The following is a 20,678-nucleotide window of genomic DNA, read 5'->3' as shown; positions in this document are numbered from 1 at the left end:
TCCATATACATATGTATGTATATGTGTGCGACTGTTGCAAGTCTACCCTGTAACAAGTGTCCTGTGGGGTGTTATACAAATCAACAGGCAACAGGCGACAGCATATTATCTTGTGTTTGTTCAAAAAGTGACTTCTTTTTGAGGTTTTAAATTGTTTGAAATGCCACTGAAAATGTGTGCATACAGGGTATCTCTTAGTCGAGCTTGTTATACATGTTCGAATTATACACGTTTTCTTAACTAGTTTCTTTGCTATTGGTAAAAAAAAAGGGCATTATTCGTCCATTTTCATGTAATATCAATAAATATCGATTTTGAGATTTGGTTTTTGTTAGTATAAAGAGATTGGATCTATTCACTCCTTAGACATTTGCCCCTATTAGCCTTAAAATTGAGAAAACCTCGTGCCATGTCTCGACTATTGCGCTCATTTTTAAGTTGATTCTTAATCAAATTTGATTTAATTTAGGTTATCGTAGGGAATCAGAAGAGAAACAGGCTATCTCTTAGTCGAGCACTTGTTTGATCATGGACAGATATACACTTTTCTTCAGCTATCTTTTGTGCGAATGGTAAAAAAAAGGTTTTATTCGACCTCTTCATAATATCGATAAATATCGATTTTGGAACTTGTTAGTCTTGTTAGCTCTAGCCATTTTATTTAAGTTGATTTTCTTTATCGAATTCAATTTAATTGATGTTTATCGAAATGAATCAGCAGGGAAAAGGAACGTGCGCCATGTGCATGCTAACGCGTGCATACAGGGTATCTCTTAGTCGAGCACTTGCCTGATTATACCATGTGCCTTGTACACATTGTTGTTGTTGTTGTTGTTCTCATTATTGCTGCAATTGTAAGTAATTTGCATGGCCAATGAGAAGACAACATACAACACACACACACACACACACACATTGAAAGAAACAGTACCGTTTGAACCACGTCATTATACAATCAAGCGAGCTAACCGCGTACCACACCCCCCCCCCCCCCCTCCTCCACCGTCCACCTAACGAAGCACTTCACCCGCATTGTGTGCAAATTGAACGCACGCGACAAAAAACGCGCGGCAGGTCGCAGGCTGCGCGCGGCTTTTGCCGCCTGCTTCTAGATAGAGCAACAAAGGCCAATGTGTGTGCATGTGTGTGTGTGTGTGTGTGTGTGTGCGTTCGTGTGCGTCTATCGCTGTTTATTCAATATTTTAGAGGACAATTGGCGTTAAGCTTAGCGCAAATAGCAACAAATTTAACAGGTTAATTGATAATAAAGACGGGCGCGTGAGTCGTGACACGACCGAAGTCTCTAAGATATGCGTTTATGTACTATAGCTGCCCAGAACGATGCAATGCGATATTTGTTGAGTAAGCGGAACATCGTATACGAGAGCGAGAGTCAACACAAGAGTAGCTAAGAATCTTGTGAAGCTTCTTATCTTATCTCTAAAAGAAACTGTGTCGTGATATCCCAAACTTAAGAAAAATGCACCAAATCAAAGCAAACAAAACAGACTGTGTAAATATATATGTTTATGTATATATTATGTACAAATATATTTGATGTAGATGAAATTATTTGTCACGCACCCATCTCTAATTGCCTAGGTTATGGACGTGCGCGATTTTAAAGATATGCGCATATCTACATCTATATATTATCGAGTCAACTTTATGAATATCATAAATATTTGTGTTTATGATCGCATGCAAATTTGCAGGCTGTAAATATTTTAACTCGTTTGCGATTATTTTTCCCAACAATCATTTTTTACGATAGCTGGAAACGATGTTTTAAAGCTGCCCATAAAAAGGGGAATTGATGAGGCTTGCTTTAGCCTAATTATATTTACCTGAAATTTCAACTGTCCAAAACAAACAATTTGCAATGGAAGATCCAGCTGGATCAGCTGCAAATACTATAAAATACTCTATAAACTACTCCAACTACTCTAAAGTATTTATTGCTAAAGCTTAATACTCTTTGTGCTTAGCTAAACAAGTTTAAAGAAAGTTCCCACAATTTGCGTGGAGCTCAACTGAACAGCGAAATCTGGGCTTAAATCCAAGCTGCAAACTCAAAAAATAAAAGTCGCTGGTTCGATTTGCGCTTTGAACTGTCTTTGATCTGCCTGCCGTTGCATTTGATTTATGAAACTCGTCTTACACATCTTTCCAATCAGGTTTTGGTTCCAACATTTTCAACATTTTAATGAAAGAATTTCATTTTCCATTTAATATAATTGCAAGTCTTAGATATTTTCATATAGAAATTGCGGGCTACATTTTGTTCCTATCCCAAAATTAACATCTGACACATTTGATTCGAGCTATCAAATTGTTGAAACTCAAGATATTTACACTCTAGAGCTGAGAAATTTAGTTAATTTAAAACTATTTTTGAAGAAATATGTCTAAGAAATATAATAATTATAATGCCCAATCATAATTTGAACTTCCTAAATACGTAACTCTATCCAACTGCTGTGTCGTATAATATTTATAAGAATTTCCCAGCCAAATCCATTGGTATTCATTTCTTACGTCTTGCCTATGTCATTATCAATATTGAAACCCGTTTGACATATTATATAGCTAGCATATAGGTATAACAAACGGTTATAGAACTAAGCTCTTAACCGTTTCAGGTTAAGTTGGCAACATTGCAGGTGATGTGCGTCTTTTGGACGCTTATCTGGCTGACATAAGCACATCCGAAAGCAATCAGACCTTACATAGAATCAACGTATGGGTGTCTATATAACATCCATATGGCTGTGAATGAGTGTGCGTGAGTGTGTGTGCGTGACTGTGTGTGTGTGTGTGTGAGTGTGAGTGAGTGTATTCATTTGTAGGCCGACGTTGTCGACGATAAGAAAGCCATTCATTACACAAGGAATGCGTGTGGCGGCTGCTTTACCACGCCCCTGGCAATTGGCCGCCCCCCCCCCCCCCCTTCCCCACCGCTTAGCTCGTCTATATGCTTGAGTCTTGGCCAAAAGGGGGGCACCCTCCCTCGGGTGCTTGGAAACGTTATCGGGCCGCTGGCTTCTGATAAGCGCGTTGGCGTCTTTGGCGTTTCATTTTCTTGTATTTTTTTCTTCGTATTCTTCAACGTAATCGTAATCGGCATTCGAATGATTTTCACTTGCAGATTTCGCAGCGAACAAATCGCACGCCATTTTGTAGTATGCTTCAGAAATATTACGAAACATTCTAGAGAAAGAGAGAGGCGAACAACAACAAGAGCAAACGATCAAAAGGAAAAAGCAAGAGGAACAGTTGGAAACAGAAACGGAAACGGAAATAGAACAAGTTGAAAACTAGTGAAAACACGCAGCAAGCAGCCTGAACGAAAGTGAGAGAGAGCGAGAGAGAGAGAGAGAGAGAGAGAGAGAGAGCAAGTGTGCGAGCCAGCCACGCCCCAAAGATGAGCAGCATGAAGGGCGGCTTCAGCACACTCAATCGCTGGTTTGGCCGCAAAAAGGGTAAGTCCCCCAACTTCGCCCATTTGCCAGTCTTGCCCTCCTTTCTTGAAAGCCGTACCTTAATTGTCTTTCTCGCTATCCAGACAAATCGGGCGTCGGGAGCGCCAACGGGAAGCTATCGAAATCGACAACACAGCTGCACCATCTGTCCACGGATCAGGGCATGCACATCAATGAGGCTAGTCAGCTGGATTATAATCGGATCACGCCGCTGCCGGCGGCGACCAGCAATGCACCCTTCGAGCAGACCTTTCGCATAACCGTGCTCCTGCCCAAGGATCAGCTCTATGTGACCCGACTGGGCGCCCGTGTGCCACTCAGCAAACTGCTCTCCCTGGTCTGTGACAACAAACAATTGGATGCCGATAAATACGAGTTTCGCAATCCAGGTAAGTCCAACAATCTATCAAATCCGAAGACTAGAAGGATTTAGGACAAAGAAGAATCCGATAGGGTTATGCAACAGGTGAATTCTCAGAATTCTCTTTTATAACTTCTTAAGTATCTTATCGATTATATATCGAACTATCGAATCTTGAGCAACACTTCGATAGATCGAAGCGATAAGTTTCGCAATGCAGGCGAGGGATAGAATCCATTAGGACAGTGGAAGGTAGGGATCTACAATAAATACGGATTCGATAGGGCTATTTGCCAAGAGAAATTAGAAACTAAGGATTATAGCTTCTTGAGCATCAGTTATCTAGCTGAGCTTTTCAATTATTTATCGAACAATCCCGATTAGACTAAGCTCGGAGTTTTGCAAAGCAGGTGAGGGACAGAATCCATTAAGACAATGGGATATGGGGATCTACAACAAAGAAGAAATCGATATACATATATCGAGAATCTCCAATATAACAGTATAACATCTTATAAGGAATACAAACAAGACAGAGAAGGCTCCGACAGGGTTATGTACCAAGAGAATTCCCAGTTTAAGATTCGGTTTCTATAACTTCTTATGCATCTGTTCTCTTGCAAAGCTCTTTGATTATATATCGAACTATCGAATCTTAAGAAAAACTTCGATAAATCGAAGCGATATTTTTTGAAATCCAGATGGAGCTTACAATAATAATATAATTTCTTAAATATCAGTTATTTAGTAATGCTTTTCGATTATTTATCGATTTATCTAAGATTCTTAGAACTGTATTAGCATCAGATCTCTGGCAAAGCTTTTCGATTGAACATGTCGTATTAATGAAAATTGGTAAACCCTTCGATAAACTTAAGCGATAAGTTTATCAGCCCAGATGGGGCTTACAATCCATTAAAACAATGGGCCGTAGGGATCTACAACAAAGAGGTGACCGATATATATCGACAATTTCCAACTTCCTATAACGGATACGGCAAAACTTTTCGATTTCTTATCGAATTATCGAAAGTCGATAGACACGTGAGGCTAACAATCCGTCAATACAATGAAAAGTGGGAATCTTTTACAAATAAGGATCCGATATGTATCGAGAATATTCAACCTAAGATTAAAACTTCTTATAACTGATGCAGCAAAGCTTTTCGATTATTGATCGAAACTCGATAAACGAGTGAGAAATAAAAAAAAAAGAATCTGATCTGATGCTCTCAGACTTCCTTCGATTTATACGTAGCCCAGGTTAAAAATAAGCTGGGAATTACAATAAAAAAGAAAAGGAACTGAGAAACTGAGGCTATGTGCCAGGCTTAGCTGCGTCTGAGCTCCATGCAATCGGGCTTAAGGCTTCGCTTCAGGGTTAAACAGATCGATTTCCGAATTCCGTATATATCTGAACCGGTTCAGTTCGATTCCGTCAGCAGGCCTCGCTGTGGCGAACCACCTGCGAACCGGTTCGAGAGCAAATGATTTAGTTTGTTAAGCTTTCGTCTAGTTGCTTGAACTAATTTGGCCCGTCTCGCTCTCTCGCCCACAGTGGACGCTAGTCAGGTGTACAGCTGCGAGTCGACGATCGGCGCGGTGGGCCTGTCGGAGATCCGTTTGTGCCACAAGTCGGAGTCGTACGACAGCTTCAACGCTGACTCTATGCTCAAGTTCCAGCGCACGGCCGCGGCGCGGGACTCGATGAGCAGCAGCTCGGAGTTCAGCAGCAGCCGGCACTCGCACAGCCATTCGCACTCGAAGCTGGCGGCCAAGACGCCCAGCCCGTACAGCTCGAGCAACTCGCTCAATTCGATGGACTCCACGGGCATGAACTATACGCGCACGCCCGTCGTGCCGCCCAAGGCCCTCGCGCTGGCCCCGCCGCCGCGCAAGAAGCGCCTGGCCCCACGCCCCCCCAGCCAGCTGGTCATCCCGGAGCAGTCCGTGGCGCAGTTCAGCGCGACGCCGGCGACGCCCACGGAGCCCGCGTATGCGGTCATTGTGAAGCGTCCGCAGCTGTGCATGTCCACGCCCAATTTGGCCAGCACGCCGGAGCTGGATGCGGAAACGGAAACGGAGCCCTCGCTGGAGCTCGACTGCAACGGGAACAGCGCCAAGACGCCAGATGCCGCCGATTGCGGACACTATGCCACAGTCGAACTCAAGCCGAGTCCAATGCCGGCTCTGCCGGAGCCGACGCCGCGCAAGCGTCTGCTGCAGCTGAAGAAGAAGGCGGCACCCGCACCGCCGCCCGATCTGGCCGCTGCCGGAGCAACAGCAGCAGCTGCGGACAGCATATCGCTGGCCTCTACAACGGCCTCCATGACGGAAGTGTTGGCTCCGCCGGCCCAGCCGCAGCCGGCGCCCCGAATCACCACGCCCATACCCATGGCAATGACTACAGCCACGCCTCCGAGCCAAGAGGTGGGCGAGAAGGCGCCGGCATTGCCGACCAGCGCGGCGCCACAGCTGCCCAGCAATGGCAATCAGAATGTGTCCAAGGTGCTGCTGAATCGCACGCCGACGCCGACGCCCACGCCGGAACCGCGCTCGCTGGGCAGCGCCACGGAGGAGGAGGAGGAGGAGGAAGAGGAGGACAACAACGATGCCGCCTCCAAGCAGGCTGACTCGGGCATAGGCGAGCCGCTGCCATCGAGCACGCCCTCACCCGAGCCGGAGACGGAGACGGAGTCACAGCAGCTGGCCGCTCGTAAATGCCAGATCGAGTCCAGCTCGGAGGACGAGGAGGCCATCAAGGTGTACAATTTCAAGACCTCCTGCGAGAGCTCTCTCAAGACCAAGCAGCAGCAGCAGCAGCAGCTGCCGGCAGCGCCCACAACGCTCGCCGAGCTGAACGTGCTGACGGCCCAACAGCCCGAGACGGAGGACGAGCTGACCGCCGAGGAGCAGCAGTCGCCGCGGGCGAATGGTGCCTCAACATCGGCCTCGGCGACGCCCAGCAGCGCCAGCGAGCTAACCTCGCTGTCGTCGTGGAACTATGCGGTGCCCATATCGCCGCCGCCGGACTTCTCGGATGGCACACAGGCGCAGACGCGCCCCAGAAGCACGGCCAGCACGCCGCTGGACGAGATTGTCGACGAGCTGTCGACCATCATACAGCAGCAGCGTCTCGACACGCTCATCCGCCAGACGCCCGACCAGCCGCAAATCGAGGCGGCCAAGCCGAATCGCTTGGCCAACTTCAGCATAGCCGCAATCGGAAATGGAACTGGAAATGGAATTGGAACTGGGAATGGAACTGGGAATGGCTTGAGCATGGCCAGGAGCAGCTCCGGCAGTAGCAACAGCTCGCCGACCATCACGCGCGCCGACTCCTTCCAGGCGTCGTCCACCTCGCCGAGGCACAGCGGCCTGGGCCTGCGGCTGCGCAGCTCCTCGCAGCTATCCCTGAACCGGGTCGAGCTGAACGGCAATGGGAGCCTGCAGCAGCAGCAGCGACGCTCCTCCAGCGAGCTGAGCATCGCCGAGTCGCCGTCGCTGCAGAGCCTCGAGCTGATCAAGAACATACTGAGCAGTTCGCGCAAGAACAGCCTGGCGGATGGCCAGACGGAGCAGCAACAGCAGCAACTGGAACAGTCAGAGAAACCAAAGAGTAGCCCACAAGCGACCACAGTCGCGTCCACAGTCGCGACCACAGTCGTGTCCACAGTGGCGCCCACAGTGGCGTCCACAGCTGCCAAGCCCCTGGTCACCGTTGCGTCCACGCCCGCAAGCGCCTCCGGCCTGGACTCGACCGACGACTCGGCCCGCTGCAGCCCAGTTCGGGAACTGTCAGCCAGAACTGTCGTCAGGCCCGAGCCCGAGCCCAAGCCCGAGCGGAAGCCGCTGCCGCCGACCTATCGCTACTCCGGACCGCCCAGCATTAACTTTGCCACTTGGAGCGAGCGGCCCAAATCGCAGGTGGCCATCAAGAACGAGGGCGACTATATCTATGGCGGCGCCAAAGCAGCGCCAGCCAGTGCAGCCCCGGTCAAGCTGACCATTGAGGTGGCCTCGCCCATACTGCGCATGGGTATTCCGCGCAAGGAATACCATGTGCCCATCACAGTCAAGCCGCTGCGCGATGCCAGCCAGGAGCGAGAGCGGGAGCGGCAGCGTGACAACCAGACCGAAATGAAGCAGGAGCCGAGGCAGGAGGAGAAACATGTGGAGAAGCAGGAGCCGAAACAGGAGCTAATACGCGAGCTTGTGAAGCCCTCGACGCTGCCGCGTCCGGCGAGAAGCAATCGCTATACGCTGCCCGCTGGCGTTCCGGTTGCCGGCGGCGTTACGACCAATTCGCTGCCCCGACCCATTGCCACGCTGGACAAGGAGCGGGAGTGGGAGAGGGAGAGGGAGAAGGATAAGGAGAGGGCTTCGATGCATGCGGAGCCAGCGGCGGCGCCTTTCGGACAGAATACGCTGCGGCGCACGGGCTTCAAGGAGCGCATGCTGGCCAAGGAGCAACAGGAGAAGGAGCAGGCGCTGCGTGTCCGCGTCTCAGTCAATGGCATGGCCACGCCCACATCCACACCAACGCCCACAACAAACACAGCAGCAGCAGCAGCGACGTCGCCGTCAACGATCATGCGCAGCAGCAAACTGGAGCTGAAGCTGGAAACGGAGGCGACACCGGCGCTGCTGCAAGTGAAGCTGCGACCCACCAGCCAGATGACCACCACCAGGAGCACGCCCACGCCCACGCCCATGCCGCCAGCGCCGCCGGCGCCACCAATGCTGGCCAAGGCGAGGCCCGTGCGCAGCGGGACGGCCATGACGCCGACGACGCCGGATCCGCGCGACCAGCTCCTGGAGGCGATACGCAACTTTAAGCGCGGCGAGCTAAATCGCGCCTGAGCCCAAATGGAGAGGAAGAAGATGAAGAAGCAGCGGGAGCGGAATCAGTATAAGGAGCATAAGGAATACAGAGAGAGAGAGAGAGAGAGAGGGGGAGAGAGAGAGAGAGAGAACCGAAACGAAATGCACAAAGCGAATGCGCAAATTTTTCAATGGAAATCCAATTTTTATTTGTATTTTTATTTTCTTTTGATTTCCTGTCACATTATCTTTTGCTTTTATTTTAATTATTATTATTTTTATTCTACATATTATTATTTTGTGTAAATGTAAATAATTAACAAGTGCGTATGCAAATTGTTGTTGTACATCAAGTATATATATCTATATATATATATATATATATCTTTTATTTTTTACATATTTTTTTAGTAACAATTTTGTTATTTAACGCGCTTTTGAATACCAATCCACAAGCATATATAAATATATATACAAAATTATTTTTTTTTTTTAACTATTCTTAATATTTGTTATGAACTATGTAATTTAATGGCTCTTTTTTTTTTTAAACACTTTGTTTTAGTTCTAAGGTCACAAGAACCCAAAAACAAAAGCAAAAGCAAAAACAAAAACAAAAACCAACAACAGCACACAAAATGCGAAAGAAAGAAATAACAAAAGGAACAAGCAATTTTATATATACGTCATATGCCTATATAATATTTTGTATGTCATATAGTGAATTATAGTAACCAATTTTCTAACCAATGGGACTGGTCTACTTAGTCGTGTCAAAGCAAAAAACAAACAAAAACAAAACAAAAAAAAAAACAAACAACAACTATAACAATTTAATATTAAAACTTAACAAATATGTAAACAACAACTAATAGCACAAAAGCAAAGCGAGCGATTAGCAAACGAATTGAAGCGTTAAAACTATGCTTATAAATTATTAGAAATACCTTCACACACACACACACAAACACACACACACACAGACACGTGTATACATATGTATTGTGCGCTGCAATTGATTGCTTGGAGCGCATTTGAGCATATTTTATTGATACATTAATAAATAGATTGCATGAAAATTACAAACGAAAAGTGTGCTTTTTAAATTCAAATTTAAATTTACGAAACGACATTGGCAGCACTGCGCGAAACTGGGCAACACTTGGTGCCAGGCATTTTATTAAGACACTAATATCTATAAGATGCGCGAAAACTTCGCAAAAAGCACAATTGCTTTTGATCTTTAAATGAAAATCCATGCAAAGGCATTGCGCAACGCATTTTTGCTAAGCAAATCGCTGGAAAATAACAAACCAAACAAAAAACGGATGATTTTTAAATTTGAATTTAAACAGTGGCATTGGCAGCACTGTCCACACTTGGCAGCACTGTGTTCAATGAATATCGATATTAATGGGCAGTCGATGAATATCGGAACTAGTTTTTCAGTTCAACTATCGCACCGTTCTGCGCATCTACGTCACAAATTCAGGAAGAAGAAGCTAAATCTTTTGGCGCCAACGAAAAATTTGAAATTGTCAAATTTAACAAAATTATTTTGTGGTTTTTAAATTAAACAAGGCAACAAATGCTCTAGAAAATACATTAAACACCTATTGGACATGCTTTTTAACAGACTGCCAGCAGTATTTGGGCGAAATGTGTGAATTTGTTAAATTGTGCGTATTCGAAATGTGCTTGCACTGTAATTGGCCTTCGAATTTGATCATTCGGAGCCAAAAATGAGCTGACAGTGTCGTTTAATTAGCTAGTTATAAGAAATTAACGAAATTTGCATGAGAATTCAAAAAGCGCGCGCTCAAAAATAATCGGTGACGTCACAATTGACTATCGTATAGAGGGAAATTTATCGATAGGTGCGCAGAAGTCAGCTGATCATTGCACTGTTGCATTGCACCGCCATCGATGTATCGATAGGGCATTGTATAATTGGAATTTGTTGTTCTAAAAATTCAGCTGGATCCGTTGCTGTGAAAAGCATTTAGCCAAATGGCCCAAATCCTGCTGAGAAACGTGACCAGAGCCGGCAATGTGGCGCTGCTGGCCAAAAGCAACACCACCAGCCCGCTGACAGCCGCCGCCGCCGCCAAATGTCAGCTGCACACGACGCCGGCATGCTGCGAGATACGGAAACTTTCCCGGCTGCGCGTGGTGGACAACAGCGATCTGGGCAAGCGTGCCATGGCCGAGGGCCGGCCACCCCGCTGCATACACGTCTATAACAAGCGCGGCGTCGGCCTCATCGGCGACAAGGTGCTGGTGGCCATCAAGGGCCAGATGAAGAAGGGCATCCTTGTGGGACTCAAGCAGAAGCAGCGGCTCAAGCAGCCGCAGTTCGACAGCAACAACCTGGTGCTAATCGATGACAATGGCAGTCCGCTGGGCACACGCATACACGTGCCCATTCCAACGGTGCTGCGGACCATCTTGAAGGAGAAGACGCTGGCGAAGGGCGCCGACTACACCAAGGTGCTGGCCATAGCCAGTCGCTACGTTTAGCACTGACAAATTCATGCTGTTTTTCATGTGTGCGTTCGAAATAAAAACATGATTTACGTTATAGTTAATATAGTAGTATATTGTTTATAATGTAATTTCTTTCGATCAGCTAGTTTTAGTAGATGCCTAACGTGTGTGTCTGTGTCTGTGTGTGTGTGTGTGTGTGTATATATATTTATATGTATGTACATATGTATGCGCGTTTCAGTTTTAGTTAGTTTACAATAATATAGTTAATAGTTCTTTCTCTTTGCATCGTCTCCTTTTTGTTTAAACGTTAACAGAAATGCACATTAAAGTTGCTCCAGGCTGAGGTCAAAGATACAGGAAACACAGCCGAACAGGGCCAGGCGAGCCAGTCAGAGCGAGAGCCACAGTCTTCCATCTCGCATCTCGTGCATCTCCCTCTCTCTGTCTGTCTCTGTCTCGCTCATGCTGGCCTGCTCGTTTTTAAGCTTGACCATAATAATAATAAGAAAATTAAACCAACAATATGCAAGCATTTGTTGCATGCCTCCCCAAATTGATGGGTAGTAAGTACAGGTACAGCCGCCTCCTTGTCGTCCTCGTGGACACCGAACTGCTTGGATATGGGCCTTAGATGTTGCCAGCGCTGTTGTAGAATTGGAAATTGTTGTAGTTGACCGGCGTCTTGGGGCTGGGGCACATGTAGAGAAAATCATCGTTCTGCAGCTGGGATTGGGTCAGATTTGGCTCGCTGGCGCTGCGATGGATCTTGGGCAAGGTGCGCAGCATGTTCTCCAGCATGTTGAGCAGCGGCCGGAATAGCGGTCGCTCCTTGGGATTGTATTTGATGCAGTCCTCGGCTAGGCGCTTCAATGCCTGCGGCGCATCGGAGCGCACCTGGGTCATATCGGGTCGCAGCAGACCGCGCCCGACCATAAACAGTATCTGATCCTTGTTGCTAATATTCCGATACGGCAGGCACTCGGCGAGCAGCTCGTACATGACTATGCCAAACGCATAGACGTCCGATTGAAATGAATAGGGATTCTGTTCCTGCATGCGTATCACCTCCGGTGCCATCCACAAAATGCTGCCCGTCGGCTGATTGGCCTGCTTCTCGCCGGACCAGCGCGTCTTGGCGGTCGCCAGACCGAAGTCCCCAATCTTCACCGACAGATCCTCGTGCAGGAAAATGTTGTTCGTCTTGAGATCCCTGTTGGAGGCAGGCAAAAAAAGCAACTGAATAAAGCTCTTCTACTGATTGAGTGCAAATGTTTGTGCAATGTTCGTCTCCCACATTGATTAACCCACGTGGAAAATGGGCGGAAACTACGTGCGGCACACATTTCGGAAATAAACCCATTTACCTGTTGGAAAATGTAGCTTCCAAGCAGACTATCGTTATTTAAATCTTTAAAGCTAGAAAAATACATTTTTCAGGGCAGTTACCTTTTGTAAGGTTAAGGAATATCACGACATGATTTTGGAATATTTATTGGCGGAAGGATCTTGCAAAACGATTTTAAAAACTTTGCTTGTTTTTTATTCGAATAACATTTTCATAGATCTTTGTGAAACTTGATTAGAGGCGTGTTTCGCAAATTTGGGAAAAATCCATTATCCAACATTCCGCCATTGCATTCCATGGTGGAAAATGAAGGGAAACTGTTTCACACTTTTTAGAAAGACCCCATTTTACTGATGAAAAAATGGCTAGCAGATTTGTATCAAAATCAAAAATGAATTTTTTTATGTCTGTAATTTTTTGTGAGTTTGGGCAACATCCTGACGTGGTTTTGGAAAATTCATTGCGAGTGGATGGAAAATTGTTGAAAAACAATTTCGCAAAATTAAATATTCTTCATTCGATCAGCTTCAAAGTCATTTTCAAAGAACTGTGTTGGAAATTTCATTAGAGGCGTGTCTTGCACATTTTGAAAAGAACCATTATTCAAATAGTGAAGGGAAATTGTTTTTCGCAAACTTTCCGGAAAAGCCCAGCATTCTGTTTATATGTTTTAGTAAGGATAATAGTTCGATTTATGTCTGATCATTTGGCAAATGAAATATGAGAAGTGTGCTCTCTATATAAGAAATCATTGGCTGAATCCACCGACACGTTACGAAAATGCGTGAAAAGCAAAAATACTTATAATTCAAATTTAGATTTGGTTTTTGAACCAACTTATTTTGGAGAGATCTATGCACACAGAGCTTTCAGGAAATGCCAGCTGCAGCTAGAGATGCCTCATGCGCTCACCTGTGTATTATGTTCTTGGCATGCAGATAGTCCATGCCCTGTGCCACCTGGCGGCCAATGTCGATGAGCGTGTTGAGCTTGAACTTCGTCTCGCTGACATGGACGTGCTTGTAGAGGCTGCTGCCCTCGCACCACTGGGTGACAATTGCCAGCGAGGGCTTCGATACGCAGCCCATGAACAACAGGATGTTGCAGTGGCGCGTCTTCTTCAGCATGGCCACCTCGTTCTTGAACGCCTGCAGCTGTGCCGGACTGGGTGTCTTCACCTTGAGCGTCTTAACGGCAACGGGTCCATGCCAATGGGCGCGATAAACAGTTCCAAAAGAGCCCGAACCGATGCGTGGCCCAATCAATATCTCCTCAGCTTGTATATTCTGCGCAAAATTATTGATTTTATCAATAAGAGCAGCAGGCAACATTCATTTGCAACAGCTTACCCAATTCTCCTCAGAGTTTTTGGCATCCCTCGAGAGCAGATTCTTGTTGCTCTCATCCGCGGAACGGGCGCGCGGTCGATTGTGCTTCAGCGTGCTGGTGGGCGATGACTGCGTCGAGTTCGAGTGATCCGTGCAGGGATGCTGCAAAATGAGGAGCCAGCAATGCCAAGCAATAAGGCGAGAAATATGAGAAGAAAACTATTGTGAGTAATGCGAAAGAATGATATGAAACGGCTTTGCCCGTTTACTTAACATACATACATAGTTATATTAGGAAATTTAAGGAGAATCGGATCTGGTCAAGATATCGTGACATGAACATAATATTCGACCTATCATTCCCAGGGCAGCTAAAGGATATAGTGCGCCGATTCGGACAACTAAGACAAGAGCCTCCCACAACGGACTTTTTCACAAAGCCTCTTGACACTTATCAGGCCTGTATGCTTTATGGAGCTGGAGATGTCTTCCCCTTAAGTTGACACTTACCGGCAACGGGGGCCTGGCCTGCATGATGAGGCTGCGCTGCGTCTCGGTGGTCAGCGGTCGGATGCTGTTGATGCAAACGTTGGGCGCCGAATTGGATCGATCGTCCTGGCTGATGCGCGGCGGACGACCCTGCCGATTGACCGCGGGCTTCGAGCTGCTGGTGGTGGTGGTCGTTGTCGTGGTGCTGCTGCCGCTGCTGCTGCATCTGCGGCTGCTCACATTGAAGCGTACGGCACTGCTGCGTCCGACGGGCAGGCCCACCGAGTTCTCTGGATACGAGGAGAGCAGACGCTCATAGTAGCTGTCCACGGAGAAGGGCTGGCACAGCATGGGCACGCGGCCGGCGCAGCGCTGATGGAAGCGAAAGTTACACTGACTGCAATAGAAGCCCGTGAACAGGAGGCGGCGACAGCCCTCGCAGAAGACCAGCGAGAAGAAGGTCTTGCGTATGAACTGATGCTTGATGTACGGCCCCAATGGGAACTTGTCCAGCAGCCGCACATAGATCTCTTCGACATGCAGCGTGCCAATGTCCGTGTTCCACGGTATGATATGTCGTCCGCTGTGCTGCGTTGTGCTCACCTCGCACATAAACGGCTCCAGCTGGCGCAGGGTAAGGGCCTTCATCAAAGCATCGCAGAGCCGAGTGCCGGCCACCACCTCGACGGAGGTGCGCTGCTGGTTGGGCAAATGGGCGCGCAGCAGCACCTTCGGCTGCCGTGTGAGCGTGCCGCATTGGCTGGCCGTGCCCGAGCCGGGGCCGGAGCCGCTGCCGCTAACCGTAGAGCCAATGCCCGAGCTGGAGACCAGACTGTCGCTCAGCTCGGGCGCAATGCGCGCCAATTGACGCTGTTGCTGCAGGATTTGCGTCTGGTTTTGATAGTGCGGCTGATCGGATCGATCCCCAATTAGCTGCGACGCTGACTGCAGCGACTGCTGCTGAGCCTCGCTCTGGCTACGGCATTCGTCCTCCTGCTGCAGTGCATTCAGTTGCTCCATCAGCTCATGCTCCTTGGCCTCCAGCTCGTGCAGCTTGGATGTCAGTTCCTGGTATTCTGTGGATAATTAAGGGTGGATTGAGTAATTGCTTGAAGGGTTCGGTTCGCGTTTCGGTGGGGGTGAATTAGTGTGCATGTGTGTACATGTGTGTGTGTGTGTGTGTGTGTGTGTGTTTATGCATCTGTGTGCGTGCGTGCTGCCCACCTGTTAAGTACATGGCTGGCGGCTCCTGCAGATTGGCGAACTTAGCATTAAGCGCATCGATGTTCTCTCTGGTCACATGCTTCACCAGCTGCACATTGTGCAGCTCATCGGCCAGCGGATCGTAGAGTTCGCCTTCGCTATCCGGGGATGAATCGCTCGACATGCTGTTGCCCAGTTATGTCCAGTTAAACTGTTTACTTTTAACCAACTCTTTAACACTTAAAACTCCCTACAGCAGCTGCCTGACCATGACCCTGAACTTTGTTTTTGCTGTTGCTGTTGCTGTTGCTATTTTTGCTTTGCTTCTTCGTTTTTGCTTGGCTTGTGTGCGCTTGCGTTCAGAATTTGCTCGATTGACTCTGGATACCACCCACGTCCGTATACGCTTCCACATCTGGTTGTGCGCGGACAACCAGTACCAGCTGATAGGCAACGGCTGCTGCTGGCAGCCAGCGGCTGCATTTTTTTACACGACCGACTTTTAATTGATTAAAACGCAGCCCGCTGATACTATAGATTCTTCTATCACTGCTGCTTCTGCTTCTGCTGTTGCTGCTGCTGCTGCGTTGCGTTGCGTTGCGTATATTTTAGAGTCGATTAGTTCAGCTCTGAGCTAGTTCGATTGCGACACGCCACTCAGCTCAGCAGCTCACGCGCACTTATCGATATCTCGTAATTACATTGCCGCTAGAAAAGCGCGCAATTTTTTAATGTGCATACCTATAACAGCTCAAATCACCGAAAAAAGCCTATATAATTAAAAACTTTAACCCGCTTAATTTGTACTATAAGCCTGTTTATTAAGTATATAAGTCCTACACATGCTAGGCAGTTAGGTGAGCTTATCAAGGCCATGACTTATATTACGTTATAATATAAGAACCGTATAAGACGAAAATGGTTCATTCCAAGTGAACTAAATGAACGCTTCTACAGGAATCGCTTAGCGAGCTAATTAAGATCTGCTAAAAGCGCTCATCGATACTGATAACTATTGAATGTTTTTTCCTATTTAATATATTTTATTACAAGTTGCAATAGATTAATTAAAACTATCGCCAATTAATATGTTATCGTATCAAATTAACTGCTGTGAGTACTCATATTACATTTCGCGCGCATATCGATATTTGACGCGCTTTAACCTATCGGCTCGCATTGATGCATTACTCACATCCCTAATCTCTCCGACCACACATTGGCATTTTCACTCTAAGCAAACGTTTGCAAATTGCGATTACTCGGCTCAAAATCACTGAGAATTGCAAAATTAATGCACAATATAAAAAGCAATATCTGAAGCGGAGCCATGGACGAAGGTAAGGTAGTGTGCGCCCGTCCTGGGCATGACAGTGTGCCCAACATTTGTGTTAAAAAAAAAATTAAAATAAAAAAAAACAATTGTGTGTGTTCCGTCTTTCTCTTTCCCACTTGCGGCGTTGGTGTTGCGCTCACAGAATATTCGACGGCATCTTCGGCCGGTGGCGGTGGCGGCAAAAAAGCTGGCGTTGGTAAACAGCATAATACGCTGCCATTGTGGGGCAACGAGACGTCGATGAACCTGAACCCCCTCATTTTGGCCAACATACAAAGTTCCAGCTATTTCAAAGGTAAGCCACATTTTTGCGGGCACTAATTTGCCCGCCAAAAAAAAAAGATGTGCACAAAAAGAGTCGTTCAAGCACCGTTGTTTCGCCCAAACAGTACACCTATTCAAGCTGAAAACCTACCATGAAGTGGTCGACGAGATCTACTACCAGGTCAAGCACATGGAGCCGTGGGAGCGCGGCTCACGGAAAACCTCCGGCCAGACGGGCATGTGCGGCGGTGTGAGTTTATGAAATGTAGCGCTAATCGTTGGCGATAATACCCAATCCCCGCTATGTTGATAAGTGCCCGGTTATGCTAATTCGCTGCTCTTCTCGTTTCATTTAAATTCAGGTGCGTGGCGTTGGCGCCGGCGGCATCGTATCCACTGCCTACTGTCTGCTCTACAAGCTCTACACGCTGCGCCTGACCCGCAAGCAAGTTAATGGACTACTCAACCACACAGACTCCGCCTACATTCGGGCACTAGGTAGGTGTTGGTAAGTCGCATGAGTTCAGCCGTGTCTCACTCGTTGCTTGCTCCTGCTCCTCCCGCGTTTTTAACTCAACTCACTCACACACACACACAGCCACACACACACACACAGACACACACTCTCTCTAGGCTAGTACGCAGCTCACGTTAAGCACTGGCAAAATAGACCATAGAACTCATATAATTTAAATGTAATTTAAGACTTGGACAATTTCTATAAATCTGCCTTAAGTAGTGCGAACAAAATGGCGGCATAGCAAGCCCTAAGAAATCACATTTCACGCTGACCACAGTCGTGTGATATAGTTTAGTTTATTATAGGAACGCTCCGGTTTCTGAATTGATTCTAATTGGCAAATTGCGCACGAAGTGCATGTAGACGCTTGTTGGCAATTTGAGCGCCAGAAGTTTTAGTATATTTCGATTTTTAACATTATCAATTTGACCCGGACAACGCCGCGTAATAAAACGATAGTTCCACGTGCTTTCCACAGAGTAAAACACGTTTCTCAAGAAAAAAATACATTGGTATTTAAGTTTTCCAAAAAAACCAGTTTTAAATTCCCGACATTTTTAATTCTGGAATAGTTTTGAATGTTAATTTTTACAGAACTCATTTTATTAAAAAGCATTTGCAATGTTAATAGTAACTTTTTAAATAGTTTATTTTAGTTTATTTTCTTAAAGCAAATTTATTTATGTTTTTAAGCATCTTGAGGGGTTAAACATGCTAATTTTTACAGTCTTGTAAAATATATATGTACATATATTGTCATATCAATTGAATCATCTCATCCGATTGGGTAGATCGAAGGGTTCAATCCTGTGAAGCTCTCATCGCTTTCTTCTCCAGTCTCTAAGGGTGGGCCATGTAGCTGTTTGTAAGCGTAGGAAAGACATTGAAATATATCGAAAAATATTGGCCACAATTTTGTATTTTTGAATAACTAATTAAATGAGGTTGAATTTTGCACGGTGCAACGCTGAGCTGCATACTGGCCGGCTGTGATTGTCATATGTCCGTTAATTTGGAATTTGTAATTTTTAATTGCCCTTTTATTTGATTTTTCTCCGTTCAGGTTTTATGTACTTACGCTATACGCAACCGCCGGGAGATTTGTATGACTGGTACGAGGACTATCTGCAGGATGAGGAGGAGATTGATGTGAAGGCGGGCGGCGGCCAGGTGAGTCAACTGTATGAGCCACCAATCAATATGCACAACTAGACCTTAGCATGCCCTATTGTCCGCTTCACACTCGGCCCAAATGCCTTTTAACTGTTTGTCTTCTTGTTGTTGTTTTTTGTCCTGACCAGGTGCTGACCATTGGCCAGATGGTGTACCAGTTTATGACCAAACTGGACTGGTTCTCGACGCTATTTCCGCGCATACCTGTGCCCATACAGAAGCAGATCGAGAAGAAAATTGAGCAATATTGCCGGGAGCAGGGCATCACGGTTAATCAGCTGAGCACGGGTCGGGGCTCGGCTGCACCGGCGACGTCGGCGCCCGGCGCTACCGCAGCTGTTTCGACTGGCTGCGATGATTACGAAGGCAGCGGCAGTGGGAGTGTACGTCCCGGCAGCCAAGCCGTGGCACGTTCCGGTGGCGGCGGTGGCGGCCCCGGTTATCCGCCAGCAAACTATCGCAATGATCACGACGATCGCGACTATTATGCAGCTCAGGCTTCTGGCTCGGCCTATGGACGCGCCAGGGTCTACGACGACTACCCACCGCCAACGCCAATGTCTTCGATGCTGCCATACGGCAGCTCCGAGCGGGAAAAGGACTATGGCGAGCGCGGCGAGCGTCGTCGCAGCAGCAAACACAAGAAGAAGCACAAGCATCGACAATACTCGCGCAGTCGCAGCCGCAGCCGCAGCAAGACGCGCAGCGCCAGCCGTGGCCATCATCGTCACGAACGGAAGCGTGAGGAGCGCGGCAGCAGGCACAGGCACAACGATGAACGGGAACGGGAGCGGGAAAGAGAGCGCGAACGGGAGCGGGAACGACGCTATCGGTGAACCTGACCTGGCAGCAGTTGTTTACTTTCTTCTTTTTTTTTAATTAAACTGAACATGTCATTCTGTCTAGCACTTGATTTAGTATTTTTTATAATACTTATTTTTTATTTTTTCTATTTTCTGTAATTCCTCCTCTCCCTCCCCTCCCCCTCCCATTTCAATATGGTCCAGTCAAGCATGCAACTCCAGAGCCCCGCTGTCTGCTGGACTCTTACTCAGGTTAAAAACAGACACATGCAAACACACACACACACACACACACTCAACACACACACACACGAGCAAACGTGCATACAGACAAACAGCGTATGGCTATATTTTGTAATTCGTAACTCTTAAATATAAATGCTGATTGTAAATTTGTCAAGTTGTGTTTTATGCTAAATAAAAAATAACATTTGTTTAAGCCGAACGTTTTCTAAATTCTGTCCGCTTAGAATTTTATACAAAATATTGTAAAAATTTGAAAAATTCTAAAAAATGAGACTGACGTAAACATTTAAAGAAAACAACTGACGTTTGGTTTCTTAGATATGTTTTGATAGTTGTGAAACTCGTTATATCTTAAATCGTTGAAGATATCTTGCAAAATTAGTTCTTCTCATAAAACTGTGCGATATAGTAATCCGATGCCTACATAATTTGGTAGAATACATACATACATATATGCCAAGGTTAGCATATTAGCAAAAATAACAAAGATATTCATACTAGAACCGGTCGTTCCTATGGCATAAGTACGATATAGTGGTTCAATCCGGCCGAATCCGTCTATATACTAGCCGCAAGTAAATCATTTTCTATATCCCTCTATAGGTTAATCGCCCACAAAGTTCGAGCTATAGTTTCCAAATTTGTTGTTTGTAAGAAGCACTCAACAAAATATTGCATACACCTACCACAGAGACCTAATGTTATATTTGAAGATAGACTTAGCTGAACGTCAACAAATAGTTAAAATACCGTTAAAAGCCCGTCACGCCTAAGAGTTGGCAATGCCTTGTCAATAATCTGGCAGCCCCGCGCC

At 46.6% G+C, this 20,678-nt stretch overlaps 4 protein-coding genes across 8 annotated transcripts in view; 3 read left to right on the top strand and 1 right to left on the bottom strand.

Annotated features, from left to right (window-relative positions):
- LOC135439980 (proteoglycan 4) overlaps positions 1 to 9,003 on the top strand; it is a 37,946-nt gene extending 28,943 nt beyond the window's left edge. For all 4 annotated transcript variants that reach the window (XM_064698909.1, XM_064698912.1, XM_064698911.1 and 1 more), the window contains exons 2-4: positions 3,149 to 3,482; positions 3,566 to 3,871; positions 5,402 to 9,003. In XM_064698909.1, the coding sequence (XP_064554979.1) occupies positions 3,425 to 3,482; positions 3,566 to 3,871; positions 5,402 to 8,706 (3,669 nt within the window). In that variant the 5' untranslated portion in view covers positions 3,149 to 3,424 and the 3' untranslated portion in view covers positions 8,707 to 9,003. The remainder of the gene's footprint in view (positions 1 to 3,148; positions 3,483 to 3,565; positions 3,872 to 5,401) is intronic.
- A 1,607-nt stretch (positions 9,004 to 10,610) lies between these two features.
- mRpL14 (mitochondrial ribosomal protein L14) lies at positions 10,611 to 11,259 on the top strand. The gene has a single exon (XM_064698881.1). The coding sequence runs from the start codon at positions 10,678 to 10,680 to the stop codon at positions 11,185 to 11,187; it is 510 nt and encodes a 169-aa protein (XP_064554951.1). The 5' UTR covers positions 10,611 to 10,677; the 3' UTR covers positions 11,188 to 11,259.
- A 60-nt stretch (positions 11,260 to 11,319) lies between these two features.
- Raf (Raf oncogene) lies at positions 11,320 to 16,110 on the bottom strand. Its single transcript, XM_064698880.1, has 5 exons — positions 15,544 to 16,110; positions 14,341 to 15,395; positions 13,852 to 13,992; positions 13,415 to 13,788; positions 11,320 to 12,367 (listed from the first exon to the last, which is right to left on the bottom strand). Exons 1-5 carry the CDS (start codon positions 15,704 to 15,706, stop codon positions 11,785 to 11,787), a joined length of 2,316 nt encoding a protein of 771 aa, XP_064554950.1. The 5' UTR covers positions 15,707 to 16,110; the 3' UTR covers positions 11,320 to 11,784.
- Positions 16,111 to 16,702: 592 nt separating this feature from the next.
- Positions 16,703 to 20,057, top strand: LOC135439979 (pre-mRNA-splicing factor 38B). 2 transcript variants are annotated; one of them, XM_064698907.1, is made up of 6 exons: positions 16,703 to 16,862; positions 17,001 to 17,153; positions 17,248 to 17,372; positions 17,485 to 17,620; positions 18,706 to 18,812; positions 18,944 to 20,057. In XM_064698907.1, exons 1-6 carry the CDS (start codon positions 16,853 to 16,855, stop codon positions 19,649 to 19,651), a joined length of 1,239 nt encoding a protein of 412 aa, XP_064554977.1. In that variant the 5' UTR covers positions 16,703 to 16,852; the 3' UTR covers positions 19,652 to 20,057. The 2 variants fall into 2 exon arrangements, with proteins under 2 accessions (XP_064554977.1, XP_064554978.1); XM_064698908.1 differs by lacking the exons at positions 16,703 to 16,862; positions 17,001 to 17,153; positions 17,248 to 17,372 and having other exon boundaries at positions 17,491 to 17,630.
- Positions 20,058 to 20,678: the final 621 nt, after the last annotated feature.

Source organism: Drosophila montana, unplaced genomic scaffold (assembly GCF_035044405.1).
Source record: "Drosophila montana isolate Dmon_TW-CO22-7 unplaced genomic scaffold, ASM3504440v1 contig_786_1, whole genome shotgun sequence".
Lineage (NCBI taxonomy): Eukaryota > Metazoa > Arthropoda > Insecta > Diptera > Drosophilidae > Drosophila > Drosophila montana.
This window is presented reverse-complemented; position numbering and strand designations above follow the sequence as displayed.